The sequence below is a fragment of the Protomyctophum bolini genome, assembly GCF_963924005.1.
Source record: "Protomyctophum bolini genome assembly, chromosome: 5".
Classification (NCBI taxonomy): Eukaryota; Metazoa; Chordata; class Actinopteri; order Myctophiformes; family Myctophidae; genus Protomyctophum; species Protomyctophum bolini.
In genome coordinates, this window is record NC_137866.1 from 48,172,095 (window position 1) to 48,200,041 (window position 27,947).

Consider the following 27,947-nt stretch of genomic DNA (forward strand, 5'->3'; position numbering starts at 1 on the left):
GTTTTTCATGGTTTTACGAGACATTACGAGAGAAATTATGAAAACCATCTGTGGGCATGTTTAATTCTAGCAAAGAATTACTCAAGACAAAGCAGTACAGCAAATAAGATGTACTGTACCAGAGTTTTTGTGATCTTACCCAAGAAGTTTAATACATAGCTTTTTAAACAATATGCTTTGAAACACTTTGACAGCCAGCAGTGACCGAGTAAGCAAAAGCACTTTATTTTTCACATGTTTTCTTTTTTTTGTCACAGTCAACAGATCAACCTGCGAGGGGAGGAAACCCAACAAATGACACACCTCTTTTCTCGTTGAACTTCTAAGTGAAAGTATTTCTTCAGGGCAAGAGCTAGAGTTGTGTCATTAACATTGAAATCTTTACTAGAAAACCCCAAACCCCCATAACCGTCACATTAGCCCCACAAACCGGAAGGAACCATTCTTAGTGGAAAAAAATATAAAGATGTCAAATTCGTATCTCAGTGGTTCTCCCACAGTGGGCTTCCAAGGAAACCTCAGGGTTTCTTTACGGAGTTCCAAATGGACCCCCCCCAAGCCCCAACAGAATCCAATCCAAATTGTCCCCATAAGGTTCCGTTTTTAGCCTCTCGAGAGTTATGTCAGCATTGAAATGACCGGTAAAACATTTGGGAACCACCGTCGTATCCAATGGACAACGAAAACGACAACACTGAAATAACCATAAAACAACGAGCAGAAATCCAGAGAGACTTTGGAGGTTATTTGTGAGACCAGGAGGAGGCGTCAACCGACTTGAATGCAAGTTGAGGTCAACTACATCCGAGGAGGAGGAGACTAGTTAACAGTTTATTCTTTGAGCGGGTTCATTACAATCCTGAAACTCGTGCCCTGTGGTTTAATAACCGGTTACCACAACACAACCCCACCTCCCAAGAAAATGAAAACCACTGTTTAACTAGAAAATTAACAAAGAAAAGCCTAGTTTCATGTAAACACGCTGTTGATTTGACCAACACCCTCCTGAACACAAATCACTGTATAATAACGACGAAGGTTACAAGTTATCAAAACAAAACCAAAAACACAACCAACCGCCATTTTTTTATCTTTTGAAACCTAGTTTTGAAACCTACTCTAATGAAAATGTTTCAGATGTATATAGTCTCGGTTGATAAATCGTGAAAAAATAATGCTCAACGACAACGTGTCATGGACGTGAGGTTGTAGATTTACAATTATTTATTTATTTATCATTATAAATTATTATTATTTATTATTTTTTTCTGTGCAATGAAAGCGTTTACAATGTCATCGGCCTGGGATAACCCCTTAACCCATTTTGGGGCGGGAACGCCTTTTGGTGTTTTAACCGTTATACTTTAGCTATTGAAAAAATAGCAGATCTACAAGCTCATAGCGCGCCACCGAGCTTGTAAGTCTACTATTTTTAACAGATGAGAAAATTGTGATAAGCATTTAAGCAGACAATACAATGAAGATTCCTTGCATGTAATGAAAATAACCTATTTTAATTCACAGAGACATACATTGTGTATTCTCAACTTACAGATGAATTTAGGAGATTTGTCTAACAAATAACACCAGTAATTTAATTGACCACAGCATAAAGTGGTGTTGGGACCATGGAGCAGAGACGCCATTACAATTACTTTGACAGGTTGGACCCAAATTGTATTGAAATGTAAATAAGTTGCAGAGGCATTATTATCCAATTGTGTAACAATGTCCTATCCTGACAACAATTAAACACTTGGATAATGTTTAGCAAAGGTTTGCCTGATTTATACTAGGTTTTTATTTGTGTCACGCACACACACACACACACCGCAAATACCCTGTGAGCTTGTAGATCTGTGATTTTGGGGCGTGCGACACCGCTTAAATCAGGCATCAGTATTCAAATCCATTACTGCCGCTCGTTCATTCTTAAACGGGGAAACGTGAAAACGTTGATGAAAACCAGGCGTGGACTCTGGTCAGAGCGGAATGGAATGTAAAGTGGAACAATAACGAGTGTCTTTTTTTAATGTCATTTCAAGTCCAAATTTCCATGCGGTGACAAATTAAAGACAGGCTGGAATCATTAAATCCTGTTCAAACAGGTTCATAATACAGTACGATACACCCGCACGCCAACCAATCACAACGCCTCGCTGTGATGACATCAGCGGACACGGAGTGATGTCAGCATCGGGGCAAGGCGCCGATTGGGGGAGACGGTGATGAAGGGCGGCGATGGGTTATGAATAGAAGAACGACGTCTCGGCAACTTTGGTCTCTTCAGTTTGATTTCTTGTCCTGCTCACTGCCAGCCTAGAGAGCGAGAGCGACAAAGTAGTTCAATTTGAAGTTATATAAACATATATATACACACACACACACACACACACACACACACACACACGTATGCATGTGTGTAGGTGTCAGTATCAGAGGGAGACTGTGTGTATGTGGGTTATTTGTCCTTCCGTTTGAAATCCAACTGCGCGCATTATGAGCTTGTAGGTCTGCTAGTTTTGAAAAATCGTGAAAATGTGGCACAAATCTTTGAATATATATTCTTTCAGAGTTTTTAACTAAAATCTTTGCTTCCGGGGGGGGGGGGTCCCTGGAACAGCATATTTTCAGATGGGGGTCGGCGGCCAAATACATGAAACTGTTTGAGAACGACTGACATACAGTAGAAACATGAGGTTTTTCAGAAAACCGTCAGGATTTAGAAGACATTTGTAGAATCGTTCCCGGGTCAAAATGGGTTAAATAATTTTAAACACTCACAAGTGAGTCTGTAGACTTTCGCTATTCTATAATTGCAACAAGAAGTATGTTACATGTTGAAAGTTCAAATATAATCAATGAATCAGGCGTGGAAACAAACTATTCTTGATTCCTTGTCATACAAGTAATGTCAAAATAATGATTCTAAAACGGGTAGTCCCAATACTTAATTCTGATTGGCTGGTTACTGTCACGTGACCGGTGTAAATTTCACCGATAACCCACTCCTTCAATCACTTTGTATCTTCCTGCAGCCTTGTAGCGAACTGGGGAAGGGGAGCGCTTCATTGCTTTACAAACACATGCCGTGCGGGCGTCTAAGCACCGCCCGGCTCATATGACTGTGAATGTGGGGCTCCAGGCAGCCCCGTAAATACATCAAGCGCTATTCTCCCGTCACATAGCCTACTTGCAGCAAAACAAGGAAGTGATGTGGCTAGCTCTGGTGGCGCAAAGCGTAGCTACTTTTGTGAATTTAATAGTTTTATTAGGTTAGTATTGCTATACGTTTGTAACCGTTTTAGAAAAGCAATAAGACCCTCCGCTGCGCGTCGGGTCTGCCTACGCCCCCAGCCAGTGTAAAATACCCGGTAACCTGAGACCTCTCGTGCTTATTGCCCACACACACACACGCACGCACGCACTACAACAGTAGAAGACTGGTTGTATTCGTCAGCTGAAGAATGATACTGTGCTGGACTTTCTTGATAAACTTAAGCTGATAAGCTTAACAGGAAACATCACACACACACACACGACAGAGATTAAATTAACTCACCATTGTACAGTATTTCTTTTGGCCAACATTTTTAATTGCTTTGACGGTACATGTGATTCTCACACACTTTTCCCCAATGGAGTTTGTTCATCCTGACTCTCCCAAAATGTCAAAGGTTGAACAACACACACACCAGTGCCGCGGCGCATGCGTGTGTGAGTGTGAGTGTGAGTGTGAGTGAGAGAGAGAGTGCGTGATCTTTCCTGTTAAGCTTATCAGCTTAAGCTTATCAAGAAAGTCCAGCACATTATCATTCTTCAGCTGACCAGTGTGTGTGTGTGTGTGTGTGTGTGTGTGTGTGTGAGTGTGAGAGAGAGGGGTGTGTGTGTGTGTGTGTGTGGGCCTGGACTAATTATTTTGGCATTACTTGTATGACAAGGAATGGGGTGTTTTCCACACCCGATTCATTGATATTGATATTTGAACTATCAACATGTAACATACTTCTTGTTGCATTAAAGAATAGCGAAAGTCTACAAACTCACAGAGCTACACATTGAAATGGGTTGCGAGTGAGCTCGACTGTTCACACTGCTTTTGGAAGTGACCAGATGGGATTCCGTCACAGATGTGTGTTACACTTGGCAGACAAATCCAGTCTGCATCAGATCTGAGCCACATCCGGATTGTAATTACGAAAATGCGACTTGTTTGCGTTTAGAATTATTTAACCCATTCTGGGCTGGAACCCCTTTTGGTGACTTAGGCATTAGCTATTGAAAAATAGCAGATCTACAAGTTCATAGCGCGGCACCGAGTGCCGCACTATGAACTTGTATGTCTGCTATTTTTGAAAAATCGTGAAAATGTGCAGCTGGGGGTCGGCGGCCAATTTCGTAAAATGTTTGGGGTCCTTGGCATGAAATACTGAGAACCATTGACATAGAAACATGAGGTTTTTCAGAAAAAAAACAAAACATTTTAAAAATACATTTTTGTAATGTCGACGTCAGGCCTAAATGGGTTAAACAAATCTGATTCCAATCTGGATGTGGCACAGATCAGATTGAGGCTGGATTTGGCTGCCAGTGTAAATGGCCCCCAAGAGCGCAAAAATCACATTGCTGGTGCACTTCAGCGTGTCTTTAGCACATACAAATGCATGACAGAAAAACATCTCAACAAAACACTTTCTGTGGCCCGTTTCTCTGCTGTCGGGCAGAAACCAGCTAACTCCAAATTGGAAGTTTTTCCAGGAAAAACAAAATATATATATCCTGGAAATTTAGAAAACCTTGTATATTTTATCAAAGTTGATATTGTGACTTTATATAATTAGTTGATATTGTGACTTTATATAATTATTGACAGAGGGGGGGGAGTTAGCTGGTACAGTCGACAGTTTGAGGATCCGTAGGAGTAGCTCTTTTGTTTAGTAACACTTACAATACATTTTCATTTGTTCAATATTTTTTATGATTTTTTTTTATTTAATAAATGGAGTTAGCTGGTTTCTGCCAGACAGCAAGGATACGTAGTTAGGTACTGTATGTGGGGTGTGTGTGTGTGTTACCAGTAGTTTGTCGTGTTCGCCCAGCAGTCGGTCATATTCCACCGTCAGGTTCTCAGCTTGTTTCTTCATGGCCTGAACATCACTGTCTGACTTCTGAAGACCTGCGCACACACACACACACACACACACACACACACACACACACACACACACACACACACACACACACAGACACACAAATGAAAATTACGTTTAATAATTATGTTGCTTCAATGCTTCTCTGCTTCAGTGCCAGCTGCCAGGCACAGCAGCGCGTATCTGTCTCTAGACAACTAACTGACCACGCAGAGAGATAGCTCCGCCTCTGCAAAGCCACAAGCCCACAGCGCGGCGCTGACGCAACGCGGTGTAGGCTTGTAGATCGTTCCCTCTGCGCGTCTATTAAAAAAAAGGGAAGAAAATAAATAAATAGCGGTGCGACTGTGTGTCTGTGGGAACCCGATACAGAACCGAAATTTAATTACCGGTATTGTAATGGAAAATACTGGACAACTCGCCCCGGTGCTTGCCCGTTTTTCCTCCCGGAATTCTCCCCAGTGTGGGGGATAACTTTGTAATAATGCTATTGGCTGTTTGTATTCTTTTTGGAAAAATATAAAAAGATACTCCTGTGGAAAGGCTATATTATTTTACTTATATTGACCCTATAAACAATTTAGCATTATTTAATATATGTAAGGTTTTGCCCACTCAAATGGTACCTCGTCAGATAATCCCCACATATCCTACAACAACTTCTGTGAACAGACTTCACTGTGGTAGCTTTTCATGAATTATATTTGTACTTAGTGTCTGCTGTCATGAAAGTTTATAGTTAGAGAAATTCCAGCTGTCTGCTGTCCAGCCTCTCCCACCCCTCACTGGGGAAAATTCTGGGAGGAAAACTGAAACGGGGTGAGTTGTCTTGTTACCGTAATGGGTACCCGTTATACCCGAGCACGGTCGGTTCGGTACGCGCTTGGTCCAGAGGTTCACGACCCACCCCGAGTCAAAAGGGAGACATCGAAGAGGAAGGATGGATGGATGGATAGGGATCAACATAATGGAACGTCAGAACAGGTCAGCTCCATATATGGAGATCTAAAAGGGTTTGAGGTCAGATGTAGAATTGCTGGCCAATATTGATGTGACATCGGGGATCTCCATATATATATGGGCTTAATATTCATCGTGATGTCACGTGCTCCATTCCTGATGTCACATGCCCGACCAACACACTGAAGGGAAATGCACGATTCCATAGTTAACTGTAAATTAAGTAACCCATTCTGACCCGAGATCAGATTATAAAAATGTCTATTACATCCCCGACAGTTTCATTATTAACCCATTCTGACCCGAGATCAGATTCTAAAAGTGTCTTTGATTTTTTCAAAAATAGCAGACCTACAAGCTCGTAGATTAGGAGTTATTCAGCTTTTAGAGTCCATGCCTGTATAACGGGAGGTGGACGGCATAGCGTGCAATGTGTGATCCGGTCTATAGGATCGCTTAAGAAGGAAAGGCCGAGCCAAAGTCAGAATGGGTTTTAAGATGTATCGCCGCGCCGCGTACCTTTCTTTGTGGTGTTCAGCTCGTCTTGCAGGGCCTTCAGCTCTTCTCTCAGGGAGAGGTTCTCCTCCTCCAGGTCTCCTCCCTTCTTCTTCCCCCCGGCGTCTGGAAGCTCCACGCCAGCATCTCTGAGTTTCTACACACACACACACACACACACACACACACACACAGGAGAGAGACGTACGACTGATCAGTTTCCAATGTGAGAAATCAGTTCAATGAGAGAGAGTGGTTCAGTCTTAGAGTATATACAAATAGAGAAGGCACCCAGAGGAAAACCCTGAGGCAGAGACAGACAGAGAGAGAGAGCAGTCAAAATTAGAGTGCGGACTTTTCTTAGTTACCTCACTACATTATATATCTGTCATACAATGATGACATGACATAGTGGCCTGAGCCCAGCTGACCCCACCAGCAGAGACGGACAGGTGTTCATACCAAACACTCCTAACGAACGTCACACACCCCTCAGCCAGAGACACCAGCTGCACTGTGTGCACGCGTGCGTGCGTGTGTGTGCGTGTGGTTACTATACTCAAAATGTGCCCACAAGTATAGTATTTTATATTTGAAATGTCACAGAACAAAAATAAGCCATTCATAATCATATTGCTGCCACATTCTGAAATGTTGTCCTCCCAAGTATAGTAAAATAAACGTGTGTGTGTGCGTGTGTGTGTGTGTGTGTGCGACTGTGTGTGTGCGTGCAAGTTGTTACTACACTCAAAAAATGTGCCCACAAGTATAGTTTTTATATTAGAAATGTCAGAACAAAAATAAGCCATTCATAATCATATTGCTGCCACATTCTGAAATGTTGTCCTCACAAGTATAGTAAAAGAAACGTGTGTGTGTGTGTGTGTGTGTGTGTGTGTGTGTGTGAGTGAGTGTGAGAGAGAGAGAGGGTAACAGAGATAGAGCCCCCACCCACACAGAAACCAACTGGTGTAAATACCAAACATCTCCACTCCAATCATGTTACACGGATGCCAGCGGTCAGCCTTTACACGTGTGGAAAGCACCTACAAGTCTACGGACAGACAAAGGCTTAGCCCATTCTGACCCGAGATCAGATTCATACGAGGTTAGCAGACCTACAAGACCTACAATAGCAGATCTACAAGCTCGTAGCGCGCCACCGAGTGGCGCGCTACGAGCTTGTAGATCTGCTATTTTTCAATAGCTAAAGCACGACATGATGCAAACACCAAAATGGGTTCCCGTTCAGAATGGGTTAAAAGCATTATGTTCTACTTTAGCCTATTGAAAAAATAGCAGATATACAAGCTCATGGCGCGCCACGAGCTTGTAGGTCTGCTATTTTTTATATATATATATATATATATATATATATATATATATATATATATATATATATATATATACAACCAGGGTTTTAAATGGTTAACTAAAACTAGCCCAAAAAATATATATTCAATAGCAAAAATGTAAAACAAAGTCCCTCGTTCAATGCTCAATTCTGCCAGGGACTTAATGAACTTTTTTTTTTTAAGCCAACAACGCCATTAACGCCCTTTTAAAACGTGTATAACGTTTTTTTTTCGTTTTTTTTTAAATTAAAATGAAAAAAATAAAAATGTATAGCAACTGGCAGTCAGGGCCTTTTTGCGCCCCCTAGTGGCGATGGAAGAGTTTTAATGTTAATGCCGGTTAATGCAGAATACGATACTAAACTACAAACTAAAAAAAAAACTGAACTCATCAATTAACCAATGAACGCCTTTTAAAATCATGAAATTGAAAACAAAACATCAAAATGAAATAAAATACGCGAAGACCTTTTTTTTTTAAAAAGAAAAAAAAACATAAGGCAGAACACGTCTACAGGGCGGAACTTCGGTTGGTCATTCGGTTAGAAGTTTATTAAAACACCTGAATAATATGCTTAACGGCACATGCACACACACACACACACACACACAAGAGGTTGAATGAGGGCAGCAGGTGCATCATCTACGTTACCATGTGGGTGGGGTGTGCGTGCGTTTGCTTGCTCTCGTGTGTGCGTGTGCGTGTGCGTGTGTGTGTGTGTGCGCGTGTGTTTATTGGGTTAGGTCGTAAAGGCTTCCTTTACCCTCCATGGGACAGTTTTAGGCGAGGCACGTCACGTGCCGTTCCCCCGGGTTTCAAATCTCGGCAGCCCCACTGTTCCTTCTATTCATCTTTATTATCCGTCCGTTCATCTCTCGGGCCTTTTCAAATGTCCTTTTATATATTATATTGTGTTTCCTATCAAGGAGATATAGGTGTTTCCTGCGTCGTTTCCTTTTGTATACCATCTCTTTTCTTTTTTTCCCCTACTGAATTGAAATGTTCCTTTATGATGTGCTTCCATTGCTTAACCCATTCTCACCCGAGATCAGATTCATACGAGGTTTCCACTGGACACACACTGGTCTGATTAACCCATTCTGACCTGAGGTCACATTCTAAAAATGTCAGTCGTTCTTCGATTTTTCAAAAAAATAGCAGACCTACAAGCTCGTAGCGCGCCACTCGGTGCGCGCCACTCGGTACTATGAGCTTGCAGATCTGCTATTTTTCAATAGCTAAAGCATAACATGATGCCAACACCAAAATGCGTTCCCGTTCAGAACGGGTTAATGTTTTGAGTAAAAGCACAATGAATGTCCTTGTTGCTCGCTGAAACGTGCAACACAAATAGACTTGTCTTATACCTATATGTATGAACCCATACAGACATTCTGTGTATAGCTCAATGGCCAGAGTAAGTTCATTCAGTTCCATTGTATTCTGCTTAAAGGACCACTTCACCACTTTTCAACTTCATATAATAGGTCCTCACTAATAACCGTGATAGAATGGCGCAAGTTTTTCCTACTCAGTCCGTGTCTCATAGCAGGGCTGTGGGCAGGTGGGCAGGTCTTCCAGTGACATCATCATTAGGCAGACATTTTTTTTTTTTTAAACAATTTTGTTTTACAAAAATGTTTAGATTTTCATTATCGTGAGAACGATGGCTTCCATTTTCGCATTGCAACTTTTCAGGACTAGTAAGCCTGCAGTTTCTATTAGCTTGTATTCCCCATCGATGATGTCACTGGAAGACGGTTTCTGAACTGCCCACAGCCCCTCCTATGAGACACAGACAGAGTAGAAAAGGATTGCGACATTTTTTCATGATTATTTGTGAGGACCTACTATATGAAGAAAGGTTGAAAAGTGGTGAAGTGGTCCTTTACGACAGGCACGGTGAGGAGTCTGTACTTTAAATTAACTATACAGTCAATCTGAGGAAAAGAGTTTGCAGAATATATAGTTCATATTAACCCATTTAGGCCCGACGTCGAAATAAACAAAAATGTTCGCTCTACAGACCTACAATTAAGCTCGTAGCGCGCCACTCGGTATGAGCTTGTAGATCTGCTATTTTTCCCAATAGCTAAAGCGTGACACAATGCTTAGTTAAAAACACCAAAAGGGGTTCCCTTCCCGACCCCAAAATGGGTTTTAACATGGGTTGGCCTCTGGCAAGCGAGGCAAAAACATACGTCGTTTGTGTTCATATTTAAAGCCTTCAGTGGAAAACTACCACCTTGTATTTACAACCATGTTGGATTGGAATTATGGACCCCATTTGACACGCTCGAATGCCGTTTGCATGGATGGGGACGACACCTTTTGGTGTTTTAAAGCATTACGGTTATGCTTTAGCTATTGAAAAATAGCAGATCTACAAGCTCATACGAGCTACGAGTTTGTAGTTATTTGTTTGCTATTTTTTTTGGAAAAGTCGTGAAAATGTGGTGCAAATATTTGAATATATATATTTCAGAGCGAATATTTTTAACTAAAATATTGGCTCCTGGAACTACATATTTTGAGATGGCGGGGGGGGGTCTGTGGCCCAATAGAGATAATTCTGGGGGTCCTTGACGTGAAAAAGGTTGAGCACCGCTGACATAGAAACTTGGGGTTTTTCCAGAAAAATGTTTTAGGATTTAAAAGCCTTTTCTTTTTTATCGACGTCAGTTCAAAATGGGTTAACCCATTCTGAACGGGAACCCATTTTGGTGTTCTGTCTGTCTGCGAGTGCACATATGCACAGTACGTAGGCGGAGATTCAACAAGCGTGTGCATGTGCTAGGTTTTAATGTATGTTTACATGAAGTAGACTTGGTTTGAACGTGCATTTATGTGCGATAGGTTAGGGTTTAGTGTGTGTGTGTGTGTGTGTGTAACTACTTAAACTCTATACTTTGTCGATAGGGGTCTATCGTAGTCGCCGTCAAATCTCTTTCCGGTCGGCAAAGTTAACGCCCACCCCTTTTCCCCCCCTCACTGTATACGTTTCTTTTCCCTTTTTACCTCCTTTACGATGAATTCCTGTTCTGTTCTTTGGACTATATATAGAAGTGTCTATTTGCACGTCTCTAAATGTTTTGGTGAATTGAACAAGGTGGACCCTCTTGTAAACAAGTGTAATGCTTAATTGGGCCGTCCACTCACAGTTAACAGTCTTTGTATTGAGTTTGTGCTTGAAATGTACTGTAATTCTGCAAAAAAATAGCAGACCTACAAGCTCGTAGCGCGCCACTCGGTGGCGCGCTATGAGCTTGCAGATCTGCTATTTTTCAAGAGCTAAAGCATAGCACAATGCTAACACCAAAAAGGGGTTCCCGCCACAAAATGGATTAATACCTCAACAAAAAAAGGAAATAAAGAAAAGCAAAGCAAAAGACCCAACACACTATAAAAAAACGGTCAAAATAGCCGATCTCTACAAGGCATTACACACGGATAAATATTGTGAATAAGCAGATCTACAAGCGCACGGCACAACTCCTCGCGAAGAGTCAAACTAAATGTTATGCCTCGGACTCCTATATTGACATCATACCCTAGTTGAAATGCACCTCCTAATGCCACTCTTAACATCAAGGCAATCTCATGTGAGCCCACACCATCTATTGGCACAATGGACAGTCTTAACATCACGTCCCGTGTTTTATGATTCTTACCAGGGTGGCTCCCATGGGACCATTTTGGGGTGTCTCAGCCTGAAAAGGCAGAGGAGAACCACCCGGTCTAGACTCTAGATGACACAAAATGATGGGAAGGACAGGAACGTCCTTTTAGAGTTGAAGTGATTCTTTTTTGACTGGTGAGGAACGTCAAGTTATCCGTGTGCTTTGGCCCTTTTCTTGGACCCCTCTTTGATTAAAATAAATAAATAAACGAAAAAGAAAACGAGAATCTGTACTATTTTGATGGACGTCTTTTTTTCTCCATCAGCTTAGAACCACACAGCCAAACAAAAGCCGGTTTACCCCAGGCTTTTATCACCTCATGCTGGATTACTGTAATTCCCCGTATTTGGGGTTGACTCAGTCCATCCTTTCTCAACTACCAGATGGTTCAAAATGTGAATGCGGATAAAAAATAAAAAATAAAAAGACAACCCACGCTGACCTGCACTGGTCGTCAGTGAAATACTTCTTTTAAACCCCATTTTGGACTGAGGTCGATAAAATAAAAATAAAAATCTGAAAAACCTATGTTTCTATGTCAGCGGTGCTCAACCTTTTTTCATGTCAAGGACCCCCAGAATTATCTCCATTGATTGGGCCACGGACCCCCATCTGAAAGTATGTAGTTCCAGGGACCCCCCCCCCCCAGAAGCCAATATTTTAGTTAAAAATGTTCACTCTGAAATATATATATATATATATATATATATATATATATATATATATATTCAAAGATTTGCGGCACATTTTCACGACTTTTCAAAAATAGCAGACCTACAAGCTCGTAGCGCGCCACTCGGTGGCGCGCTATGAGCTTGTAGATCTGCTATTTTTCAATAGCTAAAGCGTAACATGATGGCTTGGAACACCAAAAGGGGTTCCCGCGCAAAATGGTATAGTGTTCATATGAAGCAAGCTCTCTACATGGATTAGCGCCATGATACGTCACTGATCTGCCCGCCTCCACCTTCTGCCCTCGGGTCAACTTTAACCCATTCTGACCCGAGATCAGATTCATACGAGGTTTCCACTGGACACACACACACACTGGTCTGATGAACCCATTCTGACCCGAGATCAGATTCTAAAAATGTCAGTCATTCTTCGATTTTTCAAAAATAGCAGACCTGTGTTTTGTTTTCTGTTTGTTTATATGTTATGTCAGTTTGGCAAAGTATGTCCATTGTAAAGGTTTGTTAAGTGGCTGTATGTGAAAAAACTTAAAAACCAATAAAAAATATTAAAAACAAAAAATAGCAGACCTACAAGCTCGACCTATGAGCTTGTAAAAATTACTTTTTTAGGTCATCCTCCAAACATAGTTCTTGTTCCCAACGAACACCTCAAAACCAAAAGACGACCAAGGATTCTCTGCTGTCGTCGCCCCCGGAGTTGTCGAGTCAATGTTTTTGTTTTTTTAAGCTGAACTTATTGTTATTGTTCGGTTCTTACATCATTTTAATCCGTTTCTTTTCATTCATTTAATTTCCATTAACATCTAGAGAGAAAAAAAAGGGTGGTCTACATTCTACAAGCCACATTTAATTTAAATTATCTTTTTTAAATGTATACATATAAAAACTTTGAAACATTTTGGCTTTTCTTTTTCTTTTTAATCGTTTGCCCATTATGACCATGCCGAAAAAAGGGACACTATAGTCCCAGCTGAAGTCAAGAAATACCCAATCAGGAAGTTAACGTGGGCGTGTGTGTGTGTGTGTGTGTGTGTGGGCGTGTGTGTCATCATTTCCAACACACCCAGACTTCAATGCAATGCAACAACAAACCAGTGTCAGCCAGCTGTGCTTTGAAAGACCCGTTTTAGGGTTTCAAATGTGACACAGAGGTGTGGATAACAGCTGCAGCAAAAATCAGTGTTTTTAAATTCAAGAACATTACCGTAATGTGGACGTGGCCTATAGGTTATAACAACTTAAAAAGTAAAAACCTATTATCGTAGCTGTATGGCAGAAAACCTCTTACCTCCATATTTTAACCTTTGAGCTTGTAGATCTGCTACATTTGCCAGGGATGTTTAAGAGTTCAAAATATGAAACAATTTAATGGTTAAGTGCTGTTAAGTGTGTGTGTGTGTGTGTGTGTGTGTGTGTGTGTGTGTGTGTGTGTGTGTGTGTGTGTGTGTGTGTGTGTGTGTGAGAGCACACACATGCGTGCAAAAGTATACTGTGTATTATTTTGTTTTGCATTTCTTGGCTATTGAAGGACTTTAATTTATCCTAAGGGATCAATGAAATGTTCTGATGCAATATATTCCGACTATGAAATCATAGTAAGACTGGAAACAGGAACAGCTGAATGCACGCACACGCACACACACCCTGACCTTGTACATGTTCTGAAGCACGCACACACACACACACACACACACACACACAGTAAAATAACTTCAATATCATTATTACCGAGGTAAAAAGGTCAGCTCCCTTTTCACCTCGGTTCACACGTCACTATATTACATCAAGCCCATCGTCTGAGCTTCTCTTCTTCCATCCATGCTAAGAGAGCTGCCCCACGCAGCATCTATAACCATTTCCATATAGACAACGCCCTGGTGACTTCAAGTTCCAACAACAGCCAAGAGCCTTGGTGTTGTCCTGGACAAGTCGGCTCTCGTGAAAGCAGTGTTGTTTTCGTCGACTAAAACTAAGACGAAAAATGTTCGTCGACTACCTTTTTTCACTGACTAAAACTAAATAAAAACGAATCTATGATGACTAAAACTATTAAGACTAAATATACTGACAATTTCGTCAACAAATAAAAACTAGACTAAAATGTTAGGAAGGGACTAGTGGACAAGAGATCCAGTTTTGTGCTGGGTTGCATACTGAAAATAGCAGATCTACAATCTCACAACGCGTCGCGCTGCGACGCGTTGTGAGATTGTTTGTTTTGCTATTTTCAGCATGCATCTAAAGTTTAAAATATGTCATTGCAACGACATCAAGGCCTGTCAAAACACATTTTAGTCGACTAAATTAACTGTAGATTTAGTCGACTAAAATCGTATGACATTTAGTCGACTAAAACTAGACTAAACACTAGGACATTCCAGGCGACTAAAATGTGAAGTGAAAACTATTCAAGAGACAGCGACTAAAACTAAAATAGAAATTTGCTGCCAAAAACAACGTGAAAGGCACACAGCGGTCACACTCGATCCTGTGGTTTTACAACTAGAACATTCAAAGGATTAGACCCTTCCTCACCCAGGAGTCAGCCCAGCTCCTTATCACTGGCCTAGGCTCCTGGTCATGTGCACTTAAGCCATTCTGACCTGAGATCAGATTCTAAAAATGTCTTCTACATCCTGACAGTTTTCCATTCTGACCCGAGATCAGATTCAAAAAAATGTCTTCCATGTCAGTCGCTCTTCGATCTTTCAAAAATAGCAGCGCGCTATGAGCTTGTAGATCTGCTATTTTTCAATAGCTAAAGCACGACATGATGCCAACACCAAAATGGGTTCCCCACCCAAAATGGGTTAAGCCTCTCCAATTCAACCAGAATCCACATTGAGAGTTTGGGGGGAAAAGGGCCTTCATGTTCTCCGATCCCTCTGCCTGGAATCCACAACTAAAGAAAACCTCTGCAAAACTACAGGCTTTTGGTTTTGCGCTCGGGTAGCGCAAACCCTACAGACCACCAGAGAGGTTAGCTATGGCCATTTTTAGGTGAAGGAGTGTTTTTCGTGCAAAACTAATGCTTGCAATTGATTCAGAATCACGAAAACCCCCTAGCCGCAATTTGCAACTCTAGATTTTTTTATAATGGGATGAATCTAGAGTTGTAAGACCCTCCATTGACTCCCCACTCATCTTTTTTGGTTTGCGATCTGCTTGTCTTAAACGACGTTAAACTCACCAACATTGCGGCTGTAGTCCACGCTTGAATTATCCTCTTTCAATCTGCCGTGCTCGTTTTTCATAAAAATCCACCGTAGAAATGTTGTGAGCTACTTTCTGTCAAGACATCCTCTGCAAGTGATTCTTTTTCTAAGTGTTGCAGTTTGGAAGCACTCGTTTTTGTTAACGGGTCGCGCTGCTGCCTCCTGCATTATGTGCAAATTCGAAACAGGTGGAACGCAGGGCCGTTCAGTGACGTACGACGAGTGCTTCCAAACTCCACTTAAACTCCAGCAAATAATCACTTGCAGAGGATGTCTTGACAGAATCTACGTGGATTTTTATGAAAAACAAGCTCAGCAGATTGAAAGAGAATAATTCAAGCTTGGACTACAGCTGCAAATGTTGGTGAGTTAAACGTCGTTTAAGACAAGCAGATCACAAACCAAAAAAGATGAGTGGGGAATCAATGGAGGGTATTGCAACTCTAGATTCATCCCATTATAAAAAAAATCTAGAGTTGCAAATTGCGGCTAGAAAACCCCTAGTTTGACACGTCACATGCTACTTAAAGTATAATGAAATTTGGAATATTTTATTTATATGGATTGTTAAAGGAGAATTCCATGCGAGAAGGCTTTCTTACCTTTATTTGTGGTTGAGAGGTGCAGGTGTTATTTTGTGCAAAAGCGCATTATTGGCAATTTCCCCTACCATAAGCACTCAATGAATTGCATTGAATTGAATGGGGCTATGGGGGTGTTATGCTAATTCGCTTATTTCCATCGCTCAAAAATCTATATTTGTTGTATCCTCTCTTCATAATGTAAATAGTATCCCGAGCGGCACACTTTACTACTTATTTTCGATGGAAATAAGTGAATTAGCACAAAAACCCAACCCCCCCATTGAGGGCTTATATTAGGGGGAAATAGCCAATAATGCACTTTTGCACAAAATAACACCTGGACCTCTTTGTTGGGGACGTATAACAACTACAAATAAAAGGTATAAGAAAGCCTTCTGGCATGGAATTCTCCTTTAATGGTACCCCAACTTTCAGCAGCTGTCGCAAGGTTTCCCAATCCCAAGGGAGTCGGGTTGGAACAAATTTATAGCAAACCCCATTTATAGCTAATTCTCCCTTATTAAACTGGTAGAACTTGATATCCTCCTGACCTCAAGTAACCATCCTCATATGAGTGATACGACATGCACCCGCTCACCTCGTGCGACGGAAGCACTCGCACTAGCTATACTGATAAGACCCAATTATTGAAATCCCAAATAAGCAATAAGACCTTCACCACGCCACATTTAATGCCCGTCTTATAGCCATCGGGTGGTCTTAAGGTTTTCCCTCGTCTGCAGAATCCTGCCATCCCCGTTTTGGGCATGTCATTATTATAGGCAGTAAGTAATACTACTATCATTTTAAATATATATAATGTGCAGCACATTGGGATAGCCTATAGACAGACACATTAGGAGGTTATTATGTATTTATGGTCAAACTATTGCTCACTTATTTCGTATAATGTCTGTGGCAAAATGAAACGGATGAAAATGTCCATTCACAAGCAGCTGGCATGGTGATGACTGATGACCTCCGTGTGTGACTCGGCACCACAGGCTGTCAGCTGAGCCAGTTCGACTAATACCGTAGTAAATAGAGCGCTGCAGTCCCGCCCCCGACAACTTCAAGTGGCCCGGAAGATAATTTCCAATTAAGTTTCAGAAACCGAGTGGCGCGCTACGAGCTTGTAAGGTCTGCTATTTTTTGAAAAATCACCGAACCACCGACACAGAAACGTAGCTTTTTTCAGAAAACTGACAGGATGTAGACGACATTTTTTAGAATCTCGGGTCAGAAAGGGTTAAAAATGTACCTAACAATTTTTTTTATTTTGAAAATTGACCGTGTACAAAATCTTGAATTTACACAAATACCCCACAGGAGTATGAGCAGCAAAAACTGTGTTTTGAAGTCAAGTCAATAAAATGGGTGGGAGACGTTGGCCAGAAATGAACATGACACGATAATATTATCGTCTGGATTGGAAGGGTCATGATCCAAAGAAGGATACACAATCAGTGCCGGGATTCCTTCAAAATAAAAGCTCTGGGGTGCCGGAAAGACACTTTTATGCATGATGACAATAGACTTGACTAATGTATACCAAATTACAAAACATCGTTGAATTTTATATATATATATATATATATATATATATATATATATACATACACACACACACTTTTTATTGTTCTTGATGAAACTGTTGATTTGACATATTTACAAGGCTTATGTGCCGCGAAAACCGTGGGAAGGGGAGTGTGGATTATAATATAAAAATCACACCCGTGTGAACTGAGTGGTGCAAACCCCCCCCCCCCCCCCCATTTTTCCCCATTTTTATCCTACTGTATTTGTGCCCTTGTATGCTCTCCTTAATGAATGCATTGTTAAAATGTGTCGTTTTCTGATCAGCGAGTTGTTTGTTATAACTTCAATGTCATCCTTACACTGACTCATAAAACACATAAAACTATTTATGCGCGTATATATGTATGTATGTATATTATATACTGTATATATATATATATATACACACACACACACACACACACACACACGTGTGAGCGTGACTTGTCATCACATGTGGATGAAGTCAGTTCTTCTTTTAGCTGCTCTGAACTTTAAAGACCTTTCAGGCCTGCCTAGAGTGTCAGTGTGTTTAGTTTGATACACATGCAGTACTGCCTCTTGGTGGTCAACTGAGATAGGAGCTGGCATTTATATAGCATTCTTCCAGTCTTTCCTGCCTTTCAAAAGATCTTTACAATGTATCACACACACACACACACACACACACAAAAGCAGTTAGGGGGGGGTTCAATGTTTTGCTCAAGGACACTTTGACACATAGCCAGAAGGAGCCGGGGGATTGAACCTGGAACCTTCGGATTCCAAAGGCGGCCACTGTTCCCCCCCCCGCGAGGCACTCTTGACACCCCAAGTTGCACGACAAATGAAATAAGTGAAATAATAATAAAGATTATTTCATCTGTGTGTGTGTGTGTGTGTATACGCATGCATATGGTGTGTCTTTACATGCAGGTGTGCATGAGCTTACGTATACGTGTGGGAGTGTGTGTGTGTGTGTGCGCACTGTGCGGGTACCTGCTGCAGAGTGTCATTCTCCTCCATGTATTTCCTGGCAGCGTCGGAAGCACTTTCCGCTTGCTTCTTGAACGCCTCGTTGGACGCGAGCAGCTGTGCCTGCGCGGAGAGCAGGGTTGCCAGGCGGCGCAACAACCTGACGGACGGACGGGAAAAAGGGCACGGGGAGATAGAATTAAGCAATATTATTACACGAGAGGGTGTCGTTTAACGTGATTATTGCCACGACAGTGATGCGGTAGGTGCTTTTGGAGAGAAACGATAGTCACTTTCAGTAGTAGAGCACTGTAGAGGGGAGCTGTGTGTCTGTGACTGTGCCCAGGTGATGCTCATCAAGGAAGGCAATTATGTTTCTGCACTGTCAAAAGTAATGCTACTTCTTTTGCAATGTAGTTCAATAACAAATATCAGGGGGGGGGGGGGGGGGGAGAGATAAATTATGTAACATTTTTAAAACAGTAATTTTTCTTTAAAATATATATATATTTTTTAATATCGTGAAAAGTCGTATCGTGAACCTCATATCGTGATACGAATCGTATCGTGTGTTGAGTGAATAGTTACATGCCTACACAGTGGACCAACACAAGGCATCCAAAATCATCACAGACTGTAAAAAAAAAAAAGTGAAAAGAAACTGTAAAGAAACTGTAAAAACACACCGGGAGTCAACACGGTAAGACAAAAAAAAAGAAACATTATCAGATATTGGCGGATTCCAGCAGCATCCGTTTACCTCGCTATAGGGGAGTGAGCAATTGTTTGGCATTAAGGGCTTATATAATATGCTTTTCAAGTTATATTAGCCTTTGGATCGTGAAGTTATAACTTTGTAAACTCTTATTGTAATTACAAGTGAGAGTTGGCCATTTAACTTCTTTTAACCCATTTTGGGCAGGAACCCCTTTTGGCGTTTTAAGCATTGCGTTATACTTTGGCTATTGAAAGATAGCAGATCTACAAGCTCGTAGTGCGCCACCGAGTGGCGCGCTACGAGCTAGTAGGTCTGCTATTTTTGAAAAGTTGTGAAAATGTGTTGCAAATGTGGAATATATTTTTTTTCAGGACGTTTTTAACTCAAATCTTTGGTTCCTTTGAACAACACATTATATATACATGAAATGTCAAGGACATTTGAGGTATTTCAGAAAACCGTCAGAATTTAGAAGACTTTTTTTTTAATTTCGACGTTCATGGCCTAAACGAGTCAACGGTTCAGCAAGCGGATCCGTCTCGTGGAGGACTCGCTTTGCGCCGATCTACAGGTCGCCATGTGACTTTCAAGAAGCATCAGAAGATCTCCAGTTCACATATCAAAAGGCTGTACACACTCTCCTCTCGTCAATTACACACTAATTAGAGAAAGTAAACACCCCTTTTAGTCCGTTTGTTTCCACACAATTGACGGACCAGCTTAGTGAATGATCCATCTGTCCACTGTACCAAGACATCAGAGACACATACTTCCCACAGATTATACAACCACACAGAGATTTTGAAAACATGACCAATGACAAAAAAAACTACCATATCTGCTGGGCCAAGTACAACAATGTGCAAACACAGCAGCAAGATTTGTGAGTTGCTGTGATATAGGAGAAGGATATCAAATGGAACACAACCACCCTGAAGACTAATCATTGTGTATATTCCTGCACTATGCCTGCATTGAGTGACCTTGGTACATAGAATTTGATCTATTGAAGATTCTGACCTTCAAATGTACGTCATTTTTGTTTTGATTGTATTGCTGTATTGTTCTTTCTGCTTTGGCAATGTAAACGTATGTTTTCTCATGCCAATAAAGCCGTTTGAATTTAATTGAATGAGGCCCAATAATTATTTCCATCCATCCTAGTGCTGTAAAACACATCCCTATTTAGAGACGTCTGTCTGCGTGTGTGTGTGTGTGTGGGGTGAGATGTGATGTTGGCGAGTGTGTTCCAAGTAATTGAGTGCGAGTATGCCATTCTGTCTGGCTATGCTTGGAACTCTGTGTATGTTGTCCCGTGAGCGTTGGTGTGTGCTCACAAGCACGTGCACTGACCCCGACACAGAATGTCATTCACTCAGCAAGGCCTTGCCCTGTGTGTGTGTGTGTGTGTGTGTGTGTGTGTGTGTGTGTCTGACATAAACCACAAAATCGGTGTTCCCAATTAGATTGTGCCGACGTTCCACAGGGTTAGGGCAGTGGTTCTCACACTTTAATTTTAACCCATTTAGGCCCGACGTCAAAATAAAAATAAAGAATTCTCTGAAATACCTCATGTTTCTGTATCAGTGGTGCTCAATATTTCATGTCAAGGACCCCAAAAAGCATTATGTAATTGGCCTCCCCAGAAGCAAAGATTTGAGTTAAAAACACCTGCTGTAGGCGACTCCAGTCAACAGGTGGTCCGTTATCATCAGGACATTATTAGTAGTCAATGGACCATTGGTTGAGAAAACAGTGGGACGTATACACATGGGATTAGGGATGTACCGACGATCACATTTTTTGGCTCCCGATCCACCGATCTCCGATCATTTGACTTTGAGCATCGGCCGATATCGATTTCCCCCCCCGATCCGATATTTATATTTTATATAGAACACGTTTTATGCCACATCACGATAGCACAATATCCCAAAATCATAAGACAATATCCAGTCCAACCCATTCTGGACGGGAACCCGTTTTGGTGTTTTAACTATACGCCATTATTTATTTAGCAATTGGAAAAATAGCAGACCTAAAAGCTCATAGTGCGCCACTCGGTGAAAATGTGGCACAAATCCTTGAATATATATAAGACTTTTTTTTATTTATTTCGACGTCGGGCCTAAATATCATATGGATAAAATATCGATACTAGGGGACGCGTTTTGGCCTTGGTGGAAAATGTACATATGGGCCATTTCTTCTGTAAAATAACACAGCTATCGTTTTGTTTTCATTACAATTATCATTACCCCTCGCACACATTAATTATCAGATTTAGGCTACCATACTCCTCATCTGAGCAAGCCATCTGCTGGGTGAATGTAGGGGTGCTGTGTACATGTGTGCGTGTGTGCGTGTGTGCGTGCGTGCGCTCACAAGCAGAGCAGCAGAGCGAAGCCGGCGATGTACTCGTTCCTCTGGGCTCTGAACAGCTTCATGTGGATGTGCTCGATGGCCACAGGGTTGTTGGTCAGGTCCACCTTCTCCGAGACGCTGTACTTGCGCACCTCCCGAAACGCATCTGAAATGACACACACACACACACACACACACACGTAAATCACTGGAATGGACTGTACTTCGGGGGGGGGGTCTCCAGCTAATGGACCCTTAACCCATTTTGACCTGAAATCAGATTATTATTATTTTTTCTTTTTTAATAATTTTTATCCCACGATTTTGTAACCCATTTTTCACCCCTGTGTCAATTATCTAATGTGATCCTGGGCTCTACACACCCTCCACCAACCTAGTCCCCATATATGGGGGACAAGGGGGGAGCAACGGACTTGAACTCACACTTCCTTCATGCCCGAGTGTCCAAGTTGCTCCTTTTACACCTGACAAGGGGGGGGGGTTTCCCTGGTTGGACGTATAGCGCGTGGAAGGAACACGTTATTCCAACCAGTTCCTTTCCCCTCCATCAGGCCCCCCCGGCTGGCCAGGGGGAGGCAGTTTAGAGACCAGGATTGAGATCAGATTCTAAAAAATGTCTTCTACATCCCGACAGTTTTCTGAAAAAGCTATGTTTCTATGTCAGTGGTTCTTCGATTTAAAAAAAAGAAATCGCAGACCTACAAGATCTGCTATTGTCCAATAGCTAAAGCATAACATAATGCCAACACCAAAAGTATCACATTTAAATTTAGTTTTAATATTAATGTTATATTATATCATTAACATTTTAGTGCTTTTGCCATTTGGCATAATGCATATTATTTGGCATCATGCATATCAAATTGGGGTGCCTGAAATTAACCCATTTTGGGCGGGAACCCCTTTTGGTGTTGTAAGCATTATGTTATACTTTAGCTATTGAAAAATAGCAGATCTACAAGCTCATAGCGCGGCACCTAGTGTAGGTCTGCTATTTTTGAAAAAACGCCAATGTCATATTTTTGGGGGTCCTTGACATGAAAATGTTTGAGAACGACTGACATAGAAACAAGGGTTTTTCAGAAAACTGTCAGGATTTTAGAAGACATTTATTATATTTCGACATCGGGCCTAAATGGGTTAAAATAAGGTGGCGAATGTGTTGTTGTAAGTGTTGGGGGGGGGGGGGGGGGGGGACACACATGCCAATGCACACACATACGCACCTATGAGGAGGAACACCAGTATAGCGATGGCGACCATGAACGAAGTGTTTCCATACCATGCGATGGTCTGAATCAGCCGAGACTTAAAGAGCTTATTCCATCTGGAAACGCAACACGATACACAAATACATCACTACAGCAGCAATAACAAAAATACACACACAACATTCATTATAATGCAATCATGCATAACTATGTTAACACAACTATGAGGGTGTACAATACATTGAATTACACAGCATTATAGTGCTTATGTAGTTCTATTAGACGGGTAAATGGCTCCACCTAGTGGCCAAACCGCTAGGAAATCAAGACAGGAGAGCAGGAGGATAGTTAAAAAGAAACGTCTGGGTCTAGGAGGATATTGACTTCAAAAGTATTGATCAAAACTGATCCTTGCTTTTATTTTAGTCCTGCCTTTTGTTTTGTGTGTAAACTAGAACAGAGTTATGTGAAATGAGTCGACATTGAGCAACTGCTTGGCCTATTCCTCACTGAAAATGTCAACAGAACGTTTTTTTTTTTTGTTGAACTGTAGGTGAAAGTTGGACATCTCTAAAGTGGCCAGCTACAAAATGCAGTAAAGAAGAGTAGTCAGACTCAAGAAGAGTCGAGTTGAGCTGGTTCTATGCAATGGAAAAAGGCTAAAATTGTGCTACAGAGACACACACCAACTATGAAAACAAGGGAATAAAAGTCTTTGTAGTTAATCTCCTGTCCAACTAGAAGTGGGTGTTTTTTGGACTGAGGTCGATTTAAAAAAAAAGGCTTCTAAATCCTAACATTTTTCTGAAAAACCCATGTTTCTATGTCAGTGGTGCTCAACCTTTTTCATATCAAGAATCCCCAGAATTATCTCTATTGGGCCACGGACAGCCCATCTCAGAAGCAAATATTTTAGTTAAAAATGTTCGCTCTGTTCAAAGATCTGCGCCACATTTTCATGACTTTTCAAAAACAGCAGACCTACAAGCTCGTATAAGCGCGCCACTCGGTGAGCTTGTAGATCTGCTATTTTTCAATAGCTAAAAGTATAACGTAGCGCTTAGAAAACACCAAAATGGGTTAATCAGAGTCCTGAGGTTTGGAGTTTGGACAATTCACCGGGTATAGTCATGAGATGTGACGTTAATCTAATCAGTCACGTAGAGTAGAGAACGATCAATGTCGGATTGATGACTGTGGGTTAGAACATCACAGGTGTAACAAAGTGGGTGGAATGCATTTATAGTCTATTTCGTGAAAATCAAATATACTATGCACAATTGCACATATATAGGCCTACCGTACATGTATACGGTAGTACACATATAGAATAAGGAAGTAAGATTGTTTCAGTAAGTCTGTCCGAAGAGTCCTGGATTACCAAATGTTTTGTCAAAACGTGCAACGTCACCTCTTCTATATAATATTATTGCATCCTCAAACAATAACTGTATACGTTCTGATGAATAAGCCCAGACGGACACAGTACAGTACTGACCTCTTTGGCGAGATGAACGGAATGCAGAGTAGCAGAACAATGAAGACTTCGGCGTAGAGAAACGTGGCTACCGCCGTCCACTGGAGACTCATGGTGACGGATCTACAACAAAAAACAAATAAATATATAAAAAATATAACATAAATATGTTAATCTGTTAACAGTCTCTACCGCCGTGTCCACTGCTCGGGCTGACGTATGTTAACCCATTCCGACCCGAGATCAGATTCTAAAAAAAAAAAATGTCTTCTACATCCTGACAGTTTTCCCATTCTGACCTGAGATCAGATTTAAAAAAAAATGTCTTCTACAGTATGTCAGTCGCTCTTCGATTTTTCTAAAATAGCAGACCTACAAGCTCGTAGCGCGCCACTCGGTGGCGCGCTATGAGCTTGTAGATCTGCTATTTTTCAATAGCTAAAGCACGACGTGATGCCAACAACAAAACGGGGTTCCCGGCCCCAAAATGGGTTTTAAAAGCATAAGACATTAAAATGGGGGAAAAGCATCCGTGTTTGCAGCGCGGCTATAAATCGTGAAAGAACTACTCATTTAGAACTTAAGGCATCTGTAGAATCGGCCTAAACCGGTATAATAATGGGCTAATACAAAACAAGCTCTACTACCGGTGTCCAGGCGTCCACTACAGAGTACGTACAGAGTAGACCCTACTGCTAGGGTTTAGGGCTTCCCACGGACAGACCCCTTCCCATGAGGAAATGGATGGTTGCTAATGTGACGACGTCTCATGTTGCTGCAGAACATCTAGTCTAGGTGAATGACTAGGCCACTATAGGCCCGTCACAATTATTACATACCGGCGATTGCGATTAGTCGAGATAATCACAATACTTTTTTTCATAATCGTCAATTTAGTTTCCATGTTGAAAAATGTCCATACATTTAAAAAAAAAAGTTTTTCCTTTCCCAAAAGTCTTAGATATGCATTAGAGAAGATTTGGGCCCATCCTGGCTTCTGTTATTGCACTTTTTGATTTTGAATTTATATTTGACTGTATAAATTGAATGCCATTTAAATTCTCCAGAGAACTTTGTGTGAGACAATCTGTTGGCAATCCCTTCACCATTTCTACTTCTTATTGATTTCTTGTCTGGAGACCATTGTATCACGTTAATTTTATGCTCTGCCTCTAACTTTTCTATATCTTAACTATTGCTTGCCCTGTGCTAAATTCAACTGTCCCAATTCCTTCTTTTCATGTCTTCTCTTGAACAGATCTTAATCTATTAGATAACAAGTGCAGCTTTTACACTATGTAGTTGTTTTATCTATGTGTGTTGTTGCTTCATGGCCTCATTCTGTTTTACAGTATGTCATTAATGGCTTTTATCTACGTTGTTGCTGCTTGCGTGTTTTATGGACTTATTCCATTATCTGATAATACGTACTACAAACTTGTTTTGAAAAGTCCTTTGCAAATAAATAAACGACCGCGACAACCGTGCACAACTCAAATATAAAAAGGCCTTGCAGGCACTTTTCCATTCATGTTATGCAAGTAAATTTGTAACATGCTATATGTTTGAACAGATTCATGTCCAGGGGGTGTACTTGTACATCAAGCTGCCTCACGCTACAGAAACAGGAGATAGGCTCCTGCCCTATGGGCCTCATGGCTCGGCAAGGCTACTTACTTATATGCTTGAACAGTGGTGAAGATAATAGTAACATTATGTTTAAAAAACATTGACTCGAAGTATCAATAATTGAACCAATTATGACGAAAAGAGAGTTGAGCCAGAAGGCAAAGCTCTCGGTCTACCGAGCAATCTTTCGTTCCTATACTCTCACCTATGGTCATGGCCGAAAGAATAAGGTCGCTAATACAAGCGGCCGAAATGAGTTTTCTTCGACGGGTGGCTGGCATCTCCCTTAGAGATAGGGTGAGAAGTTCAGTCACACGAGAGAGACTCGGAGTAGAACCGCTGCTCCTTCACCTGGAAAGGAGCCAGCTTAGGTGGTTGGGGCGATCTGGTTAGAATGCCTCTCGGGCGTCGCTTTTAATTAAAAAATTACTGAAATAAGTCATGGCCACTGAGAACTTTAATCTGACCATGGAGGCTTCACTGTGAATGCAGCTGGAAAACACCGTCTAGATAGGTGCTACTAGAGGGGGTTCACGCTGTGGGCCCACGGTAGGCTATAGACACAATGTCATGCCTTAACATGTATGGCAAATATCTCAATGGCGTTCATCCCCAGTGCAGTGCATACGGTCCTTATAAGGGTACAGCCAGGGTGTGTGACGGGTTGGCATATCACAAGACATACATGATGGAAAACTCAACTATATGTTTAGTCATTGTGACCTCAAGAGTACACCAGATCAATGACATTCAGCTGTATTCAAAAAGTCAGTATTTTGTGTCTACCAAGTCAGCACTGTGTGTTACAACAAGTATAGGCTTTTTATTCACTTTATCTAAGCCAATAAAGGCCTCTGGAGGGAGTTTGGGGGGGGGGGGGGGGGGTAACGTGTTGTCCACTAATGGCCTAGACTGAACTGGTCTGGCGACATCCCTGGAATGTTGTCAAAGGATTTGTCAACATAAAAAATAAGACATTATGTATCACTTAGTAGTGATTGTCGTCAAACATCAGCATTCATGAGTCCTGTGTAAATGGCCTTTTTCCTCAATTTATATTTTCTTGAATCATAATATGGCCCCTTTTATTCAAGATTATTTTCTTTTTTCCTTTTAATCATGTGACAAATCAAATATTTTAATCTTGACTCTTGAGCCATTTAACAAGACTGCCATGGTACAACCATGTGAACAGGCTGTTACGGTAATTAGAAAGTGTGACTCGAATTATAATTTAAAATGCTAGCCCCCTAGGATAGATCTAGAAGCTGATGCGTTGTTAGCTTGTAGTAGATCTAATCTATAGTAGTCTGTTCTAATTTCGTATGAACAACCTCCCCTCCCCACTAGTCTCCTGGTTTCCATTCTACTCATCCGGTCTAGAGCCTGCCCACTAGTCCAAACCTGAATCCGGACCATTCCACGCACACATAAATGCACGAACACAAGTCGTTTCCGTATCCACTACAGACCGGATATGCAAATTGCCAAAGTCAATTGATCCCAGTCAAATAATGTGGCTTGAGGTTTACTAAACATTCCTGAACGAATTAAAATGCAACTTTGCAAAAACCACCAATTCATGAAAAACAATTTGAACTATATAGAACACTAGACTGACACTAAAAAGTTACACTCTGGTGCTAACTAGCAAGAGGAAGCTAACTACACACTGGGATAATTAGGCTAATAGCAGAATGTTAGCAGATTAAAACCATTTAGCTAGAGGTGTTCAGTGTTAAAACTCACGTTGAAGAACAAAACACAGAAACAGAAAAAAACGAGGAACTTGTGGGACGACACGCAGCTCACGCTTCAGGACGCTGATGTTTTCTTGGCTTTTCGACAAAACTGACTGTA

At 41.3% G+C, this 27,947-nt stretch overlaps 1 protein-coding gene across 1 annotated transcript; it reads right to left on the bottom strand.

Annotated features, from left to right (window-relative positions):
• Positions 1-124: 124 nt before the first annotated feature.
• bcap31 (B cell receptor associated protein 31) lies at positions 125-27,943 on the bottom strand. The gene is made up of 8 exons (XM_080764764.1): positions 27,837-27,943; positions 24,480-24,581; positions 22,997-23,097; positions 21,771-21,915; positions 18,692-18,827; positions 6,630-6,762; positions 5,076-5,176; positions 125-2,319 (listed from the first exon to the last, which is right to left on the bottom strand). Exons 2-8 carry the CDS (start codon positions 24,569-24,571, stop codon positions 2,287-2,289), a joined length of 741 nt encoding a protein of 246 aa, XP_080620890.1. The 5' UTR covers positions 24,572-24,581; positions 27,837-27,943; the 3' UTR covers positions 125-2,286.
• Between the last annotated feature and the right edge of the window lie 4 nt (positions 27,944-27,947).